At 44.2% G+C, this 9,805-nt stretch overlaps 1 protein-coding gene across 1 annotated transcript; it reads right to left on the bottom strand.

Annotated features, from left to right (window-relative positions):
• Positions 1-5,634: 5,634 nt before the first annotated feature.
• On the bottom strand, positions 5,635-6,520 carry LOC103634952 (uncharacterized). Its single transcript, XM_008657525.3, has one exon. The coding sequence runs from the start codon at positions 6,407-6,409 to the stop codon at positions 6,038-6,040; it is 372 nt and encodes a 123-aa protein (XP_008655747.1). The 5' UTR covers positions 6,410-6,520; the 3' UTR covers positions 5,635-6,037.
• Between the last annotated feature and the right edge of the window lie 3,285 nt (positions 6,521-9,805).

Here is a 9,805-nt window from a genome sequence, read left to right as displayed (position 1 = left end):
TGAAAATGATAGCGGAAGCACAAATGAGGATGAGGAGGATGAAAGAAGCTTCATGCAACTCTACACTCATCTAAGCCTAGAAGATAAGGCGGTCATGCTAAAACTTTTAAAAAGAGCGAGAGAGCAAAGCGAAGCTCTTCACAAGCTAGAAGATGTCCTCATCACAAAAATCCAAAGCTTGGAAGAGTTGACTAAAGAACATGAGGAGCTAAAGTGCTCTCATGTTGATTTGGTCCAAAGGTATGAAATTATTTCAATTGAGCAAGATAACTCTTTATTCTGTGTCGCTCAATTAGTAAATAGGAATACTTTGCTTAAGGACCAAATAGAAAGGCTAAAAATTGAAAATCTAGTTTTTCAAGAAAAACATGATATGCTTCTATGTTCTCACGAAAATCTTATGGATGATCATATCATGTTAAACATTGCTCATGAGGTTGTGATAGAAAACTTAAAATCTCAACAACCTCACTCATGCACATGTGTTCAAATTGAAACTATATTGCCATGTGCTAATGCTTGTTGCTCGTCAACAAGTAAATCCTCCTTTGAGCTAGAATTTCCAGGAATAAAAGATGATACATGTAAAGAGCTCAAGGAAGAAAATGAGATGCTAAGAATGAGCTTGACACAACTAAAAGGGAAATGCACTGCTCAACCTTCTCAAGATAATCGTGGTTACATGGTGAAGAAGCTTGAGACGGGAACAACCATAGCATGCCCAAAACCCCTCGAAGAAAAAGTCAAGAACTTGAGGAATGTCAAGAGGAAGGAACAAAAGAAGAAAATTAATACTTCTGCTAAAAGCCTCAACCATGCCTCAATGCAAGGTAACATCCAAGGTAATGATCAAGCCACACTTCACACTAAGAAAAGTAAGAAGTGTAGTGAATGCTTTGAAAAGGGGCACTTGATTAGGTCATGTCCCTATATTAATGAAAATGGATTGATTATTAACAAGGATGATAAAAATTGTTTTAGATGCTCTGAGAAGGGACATTTAGTTAAGTCATGTCCCTATGTAAAGCAAAAGGGCATAGTTTTAGAAAAGAAAATATTTACTAACCATGTAGCAAGCAAGAGACAAGAAAAGAAGAAATCCTCAAAACATGAAGATCGCCTCTGCTACATATGCCAAAAGAAGGGACATCTATGCAAGGATTGTCCCATTGGTAACTATCCCGCTCCTAGCTTGTCAATTAATTCATATGTAACTAGGCAACCCAAAATTGCAACTTGTGCTCGAAAGGTAATGAGTTGACCAAGTGCTAGCACAATGGACATTTGAGCTCCTAGATCTTTGTTGACTAACCTTGATGGACCCATCAAGAGAGGGAGACCAAAATATGCTTCACAAGCTTTCCAGGGGAAGGAGATGATAAGAAGCTTTGGAGGTTCTTAAGCGGGTTAATTCAATTCTTATTAACTCAAGCTATTAATCTTACAATGTTCTATATCTCTAAGATTGACCCAAAGTTATTTTGAATTATTATATCTAAAACTCATATCATCTCGAGCAAGATACTGATGTTGTAGAAAATAAAGGATTATCCTGTGTGAAAATCAAAGCCTACAACATGGAGGAAAGCCAAAAGATGGTAACACTTATGTCTTTAAGTGCAAGTATCTTCAATTATCAATTCCCTCGTGTCTTTTGTAGTCACATTGAAAAATGAAGCACTTAAAAATGTTTTTAAATTATGTCATCATTCTTTGGAGAAAATTCCTCTCATATGGTAGATTGCATTTTCATCATTCCTATATTATGGCAATCTACATGCTTTAAATTGTTGTAAGTACCTTATGGCATGTTTTACACTAATCATCATATTATTGCCATGTTCTAGACATATAGAGATATTCCAAGTTCTTAAAAGAATAAGGTGTCATATAAGGAATTCAAATCCTTAGGACACTTGTGAAGGGAATCTCTCTTTATGACTAGAATCATGAGACTAATGCTTTTGTCTGTTTGATTGAAGTAGTATCACATCTAGAGAATGAATTTCTCTACGGAAATGCGTAATCTAACATAAAAGCAAAAAATCAATCCAATGATTTATGATGTATTTCTTCTTGCTTAAATTGGATATGATTCTTCTTCATCAATCGCTCTCCATGTTATGAATTAGATTTGTTCCCATGATCTTGAGAGATTAACTATGCTTGTTTTATGAGTTAAAACTGAGCATAACATCATCTATGGGATAATCTAGTTCATGCTATAAAGTTTCCATGTTTTAGTAATCTACCTTTAATTCCTTCTAAAAATGATTACTAAAAGGGGAACTAGGGCTTGTGTTACTAATGACATATCTCTTGAGCATATTTATAAAAATATATAAGAGAGTGAGTGCATGTTCAATTTATTAAAAGACACAAGCCTCAAGGTTGCTCTTCACCTAAAGGAAGAAAGGTAAAAGCAAAGGTATGGGAACTCATCTCCTTAATCAGTAATAGTTCCCATCAATTGGTATTTCTTCTAAACTATCATAATCCACCTATGTGAAGATTAGATTCCTTTTGGACTTAAATCAGCTAAAGATGCTTACAATCTTGCTTTTATATGTCCACTAGTCCATTAGAATCTAATTCATGTCCTTGCAATATCTGTGTTCATATTGATATGCTTCCAAGTTATGTCAATCAATTCTATGTGAAGAAATATCAATATGAAGAAGTAAATTTCCTTTGATTTGACTATAAATGTTAAAAGGTGCATATTCCTTTTTCTGTCGCTATGCACTAGTATAAAGGGCTCTCGGGAAAACGAAGAGCTTCGCGGCTAAAATGCACCGGACTGTCCGGTGTGCATCGGACTGTCCGGTGAGTCTAAGGCCAACGGTCATCTTCACCAACGGTCGACTGCTACGCGGTCAGAAAGGACAGAAGGGCAGAAGCAGTCAAAGAAAGCCAATCGCACCAGACTGTCCGGTGTGCCATAGGGCAGACGAATCCAACGGTCAACTCCAACGGGCGACCGACGTGGCTGGCACCGGACATTAAGCATTCTTCCAATTACAAAACCCTTGCTTGTGAATGCATCAATACCAAAATTTTCATGTCTTTGTTGTTTGAATAGATAACAGTAAAAACAAAAGGCAGCATCTTTGGTAACACTATACTCTAACCAATTATGGTTCTTGAACCATGAATCATGAAAACTTCTTTGTCGATCTCCCATCTTTTTAGGATATATATGGCGAATTGGTTGACATGGACCCTGTAACAAATACCCTCTTCTAACAGCATCCCTAATGTTAACATTGTATTCATCAATTGGTTTTCTAAGCCCAGGATCAACAACTATATTGAATACCTGCTCAGAAGGTGGAATTTCTTGCTCTTGTTCATGTGAAGTTGGATTTACTACTGCCTCAACAGTAGCCTCCTCAGTTGCAATTTCTTGGGCTTGATTGTTACTGGTTCCGATTCCCACTGTTGGTTGAGAATTGAGGTTTGATCTTGGCTACACATTAGGCATGACAGGTGTCAGAGCTGGAGAGAAAAATAATTGCAATGTTCTATGCCTCTTCTTCATTTTGATTGTTACTGGCTCCTTGTATTGTATCTGAAACATTTCACAAACACAATAAATCTCTATAAAACATCTAATTAAAGCCTTAAAAGTTAAAAGGGATTGAAGTCACGATTAACCATGAACAATGACTGACCACTTTTGGAAGAAAATCTAAATCTAAAGTCACGGTTAAGATTTGCCATGAACAATGACGGACCTGTGGAATGGAAGATAATCTAAAGTTCTAAACCATGAACAACGAGGGACGGGCTGACGCTGGACGGGTGAGCTGGCGAGGTGACTGGTCAGCCGCAGCCGCAGGGCGCGACGGCGCACGGTGTGTGGCCGGGCGGGTGCGGGCGAGGCGAGCCACAGGCGGCAGGCCCGTAGGCCGCAGCCGCACGGCGCATCCGCGCGTGGCCGGGCGGGTGCGGGCAAGGCGAGCCACAGGCGGCAGGCCCGTAGACCGCAGCCGCACGGCGCGTCCGCGCGTGGCCGGACGGGCGAGGCCAGACAAGGCCACACCGCCGCAGGGCGCGAGTGCGCGATGGCGCACAACGCTTGGCTGGGCGGGCGGTCGAGGACGGGAGTGCGCGTGGCGGCTAGGGTTCAGTCTTCGCCTCTTCGGTGTCTGTCCGTGGGCAGTAGGCTGCGTAGAAGTTCTAATTTTTTTTGGCCTGTGCCCGAGGTCGTGGCCCAGGTGGCCATGGGCCTAGATCCGCCCCTGTTTACGGGGGAATGAGAATGTGTTTTGCTTCCCTTACAACCTTAATAAGTAGTACAAATCTGTCGTACTTCTCATTAATGAAATTCACTTGAAGCCAAAACAAAAAGGAACCAGCTTAAGAACCCAAGAAACGATAATGAACTCAAACACGAATATTCGGTAATGAAAAAAGGTGGCAAAATATGTTAAGAATGTTTGACTAATTTAGAGAAACCTAATATACCACATGTAATTAAAAGAACAGAGGGCCTAAGTTGCAGCTTCTTCCTCCAACGAGTAGCCCTCACCACCACTGTTGTTGTCACATTTAATTTAGACCGTGATTGATCCGCGCTAACTATCTAGTACAGTGCCTTAAAAGCTAAAAGCGCAAGTTGACAGCACACTGCATGGTTCTCCTCCATGAACTGTGGCAACTCGGCGTGGACGTCTCTCCTCTCAAGCCCGGCATTTGCAAAGAAGTCAAGCTACATTTTTGGTCTTGACATGTCTATCCATCCCTGATTGGCCATTTCAGTATAGAAAGTTGGGGCGACGTGATGTTTCCACTTGTGCGCGATTAACTCTTCCCGCTTTTCACCGCAACCGTTTGTTCGTTTTGTATGCATGCATGTGTACCTGCATATAATTTGTTCGTTTTGTACTGATAGGTAGCCAGTGATGTGTTGTCATGCATGTGACGTTATTGGTCTGTGCTAGATATAGCTACATCTTCTCTGTTGGTTCATTCAAACTAAGGGTGTGTTTGGTATGGTTCCAGAGCAAAACTCTAAGGGCTAATTTGAGAGTCCAAATACCAGAGAGTATTGGAGGGGCTAAAATCCCCTCCTTATTCAAAATTGAATAAGCAGGGGAGTTTAGCCCCTCCAATCCCCTCCGGTATCGTGGCTCACAAACTAGCCCTAAGGAGGAACTGGTCAGGGCATGTCAAACACCTAACTCCAGAGTTGTAAACTCTATGGAGTTTTTGGAGCTGCAGTATAATTTTTTAGAGTACCTCTTTTGCTGCTCCGAAAACTCCAAAAAAACAACCTAGTCATGGAGTTTGGAGTCATTTACCGCCACTGCCACCGATTATAAGAAACAATCTAAACTATAAAGTAGAGCTGCTCTACCCAAAGTTTTAGAGTAAAGCTGCTTTAGGGTGGAGCAGAACCATATCAAACACGCCTTAATTAAGTACATTATTTTTTAGGAAGCATATCGGGTGCACATAGTTCTTTGATGTATATATAGTGTACATATTAATAAATCGTAAGCATCATCACTATCATCATCATCTATATATTGCCATTGCCGCATCGGTAATGCACGCAACATGCATTGATCTACTAGCATCGGATCAGATGATAGCGATTCTTTTTTTCAGCTGGATGGTAACTCAAAATTAAAGGGAATCCCACGTGAAACGTCGACGAGCTTGAACTCGTTTTTTTTTTCGCAACATTCCACACACCACACAGCAACCAGAAAGCGCCATGAATAAATGGACAATATATGTATAACCCAAAAACTTCAAGTTTAGCATGTATATGAATCTGAAACTCCGGTGCTGATGCATGTGATGTGTGTGCGCGTCATGGCTTGTGAGGAGATCTCTCTTTCTGAAACTGAAGCAGGAACTCTGGAACTGAGATTACAGAGGGTATAATCAATATTAATAGTACGCGCGCGCTCGCATGGTTGCGCTACCAGTACTTGGCACGAGGTCGAGGTGTGGCGATCGATGGTGGAAGAACATGGGCCGGCGCACGGGGCGTGGAGGTGGGAAGACGGAGAAGGAGAGGTAGCTAGTGGCCGACGCCGGGGCTGGGCACCGAGCCCAGCATGCGGCTGCGGGGTGGCGACGATGCCTCCTCAACAGTGATGGTGGGCGGCGGCGGCAGAAGGTCGAGCTCGAGCGGGGGCGGCCTTTCTTGCACCGACGCTGACGCAGGTGTAGATCCGGACCTGCTACTGCTACTCGTCGTCGTCGCTGCGTGCACTTCTTCCTCCTCCTGCTTCTGCCGCGGTTCTAGACGCCGTCCCTGGCCATCGCTCGGCGTCGTCCTGGCCGCTTGCAGCTGCAGCAGAGACGACGACGCCAGGCCGAGGAGCGCGACGAAGACGAAGGCCGCCGCGGTGCGGCGTAGCGACGACGACGGAGACATGGCAAGCTGCATGCGTGTACGGGTACGTGCCCCGTCCGGCGCCGGCCGGCCTCAGATCCCCTGCTGGTGTCTCTGTGTGTGTTGGCTGGGTGCGTGCGATGCTTGCATCGCAGTCGCAGCTAGGGCCGGGATGGCATGTGAGCGACGTTGCAGCGTATTTATATACATATACAGGTGGTATGCTGTGCTGTGGCTTGTGGGCTTTGGCTGTGCTGACTGATCCGTGCAGTGTAGAGCCCGCAAACACGTCACTGCGGATCAACAAGGCTAATAATGTAATAGTGTTGCCGGCGGCGAGGCCTCGGTAGATAGAAAATCCATGCCCCGACCGACCATGTCCTCCATGGCGGCAGCCGTAGCTCATCAGTCGTCGTCAACGACGTCGATGCATGCATGCATGGTGAATGGATCATCGGATGCATGCAAGTTGGCTGTAACTGATGAGAGAAACAGACGAATACAGCTCCTCCTCTCCTGTATGCTACGAGCAAGGTAATAATGTACCTCACATATATAGCGAGTTTTATGATTGTTGTCGTATTTCATATAGCCAACAAAAAAACCTAATTATATACTTAGTTTAATACTTGTGTGTGTGTCTATATATATATATATATATATGGTTCCCCCAAATTAAATTAAGTGAGATGTATGTAGCCGCCGTGCTGGATCGGTAGGCTCTTGACCAAATCGTAAGCAAGCAAGCAAGGCTCTGTCGTGGAAGACTGGAAGTCGTCACACACGCACCTCTAGGTACCTTGATGTGCATGCGTTTTGCTGGTCCAGTGGAAGACAAAACCACCTGATTTACCGTGCCTCGATCGCGTACTCTCGCCGACTCGCCGCATGCATGCATGTGATTATATATATGTGCTGACCTACACATCTACCTGCACCATATAGCCAGTACTACTTGTACGAGAATGTACACCTACCAATACACCTTTTCTATTTCTACGATGCCGATGACGGCGAGTACATGCAACAACTGCATAGTGGGCACTGGGAATTGAGTCGGGGCGTTGTGCTTTTGTGCCAAATGGGTTCAGCCCAAAAAAATAAAAAAAAGGAAAACAATCACTACCGGAATCCGAGGCTTTGCCGAGTGTTGGCCTCTTTGCCGAGTGCCTTTTGTCGGGCACTCGGCAAAGAAGGTTTTGCCGAGTGCCACGCTCGGTAAAGTTAGGAACCCGGCAAACCGTGCTTTGCCGAGGGCTGAACACTCGGCACAGAACGACACTCGGCAAAGACAACTTTGCCGAATGTTAAACACTCGGCAAAGGGGGCTCTCGGCAAACGTTCAATGTAGTTCTCCTAGGTTTCTACACATAGTGTCCCACAACTTTCTCCAAACATTCTAAAATTTTTATCGCAGCCTGTACATATGATATCATGACACGTGAACAAGTTTCAGGATTTTCTGACTTTTTTTGTGTTTTATACAATTTTTAAACATGTGTATGGCAAGTTCACGGCTATGTTTAGTGAGCATGTTGCTCGAAGTTTCCGGTCCGCTCCTGAAATCGGTCGTAACTTATGCTAAGTAACATGAATATCATTTTTGCATGCACGGTTTTCCAAGTTTCGAGTGACCTACAGTTCAAATCTAAATTTTCCGAAGAAATTCAAATAAACGAACTAAATCTACTAACGATTGAAAACTCTGTTAAAATTGTCCACAAATGATACATGTAGGTCTACATAGTGTAGGAACACACCACAAAAGTTTGGTTGCCAAAAATAAAAAAAATAAAAAATACTTTGCCGAGTGCTGTCCAGTTAGCACTCGGCAAAGACAACTTTGCCGAGTGCCTGTCCTTGGGCACTCGGCAAAGTCTGTACAACACATCTTTGCCGAGTGCTCTACAGCTAGCACTCGGCAAAGGCGACTTTGCCGAGTGCCCGAGATCCAGCACTCGGCAAAGTTTATTTTTTAATTTTTAAAAAATCTTTGCCGAGTGCTGGATCGCGGGCACTCGGCAAAGAACGTTTTAATAGCGTTACAGCGCCCCCACTCACTGTCTCACTCTCACTCTCACTATCTCTCTGCCGCCACCAGCCGTCGCCCGCCGTCCCCCGCCGTCGCGCCGCTCGAGCCGCCCGCCGTCGCACCGCCACCCGCCGTCGCGTCCGCGGCTAGCACCGCCGTCGTCGCGCCGCCACCCGCTGTCGCGCCCGCTGGTATATTCCCTTTGTTTTTTGTTTTATTTTATTTTCTGTTTTTATTTCTTTTGTATTTCAATTTATAAATTCGAATTCAATTCAAATTTCACATACTAATGCTTAATTCATGAGAGAAAGGAGAAACAAAACAATTCACTCATATCAACATTTGAAAATATTTATGTTTATTAACTTCTAATTTTAGAGTATGTTTTAACTTCTAGTTTTGAGATCCAAATCTAATTATGACAACTCACAATATAGAGATGTGACTTGCATTCATCGTGTCGTTTGTATATGTGCGTGTCAGCCATCGTGCTGTTAGATCTATTTGCAGGTTTTGGAAACCTCCTCGTACAGGGGAAGTGCTGCCGATTTTTTTGACATGCTTGTTTATTTTTTACAGAGAAGATACTTGTCTTCCTAGCCACTGCGGGTCTGCCAGCACCGCGTCGCGTCGCCACTGCACCGACCCGCCACAGCCCCGCTATCCTGATTCCACCGTCACCCTAGGTATAACCTCTACATCCGCATCATGGTCGTAGATCACGTAACCCAGTTAGACGTCTCCCGTTCGAAAGAGATACGGTGTAGATATGCAGATCTTTGCATATCTACAAATGTATCAGTTTCGAATTGTCCACGTTTTTTGGACAGCCTGCGGTTGCGTAGATGGTGTTAGTTTCCATGCTCTACTCCGGTCCGAGATAGAGTTTCGGCGTCACCTCCCTGTTGTTCTCCGGACAGTACACTCTCCCTGTCAGGTCGTGTATCCGGAGAACAGCGGGTAGGTGCTGCCGAAATTCTATCTCGGATCGGAGTAGAGCATGGAAACTAACTCCATCTACGCAACCGCGGGTGGGATTAGGACCTATCATCACCTATTAGAAGGTAGGAACGTAGTGTACATGCATTACATGTCTATATTAAACTATACTCGGTTATATATGTTAGAGGATGGAGGACCGTGAGTGGATGTACACGGGCCGCGTTCGACATAATGATGTCACCCCAGAATGGATTAGGAAGACCGATGCTTTCGTGGAACGGGCATATGGCGAAGCTGCTAAAGGAGCTAGCCTAGTCCCTTATCCGTGCAGCAAATGTGACAACCGGAAAAGAAAACCAAAGAAGGCCATGGTAGAACATATTTGGAAGAATGGATTTACGTCGAACTATACTCGGTGGATCTTCCATGGTGAAGCGCATCGCACGAGAGAGGAGGTGGTGAGACAACGCGTCGAG

Source organism: Zea mays, chromosome 8 (genome assembly GCF_902167145.1).
Source record: "Zea mays cultivar B73 chromosome 8, Zm-B73-REFERENCE-NAM-5.0, whole genome shotgun sequence".
NCBI classification, from domain to species: domain Eukaryota; kingdom Viridiplantae; phylum Streptophyta; class Magnoliopsida; order Poales; family Poaceae; genus Zea; species Zea mays.
This window is presented reverse-complemented; position numbering and strand designations above follow the sequence as displayed.

Coding starts and splice junctions, on each gene's coding strand:
- LOC103634952 (XM_008657525.3), bottom strand. CDS start 6,409: ATGCAGCTTGCCATGTCTCCGTCGTCGTCGCTACGCCGCACCGCGGCG.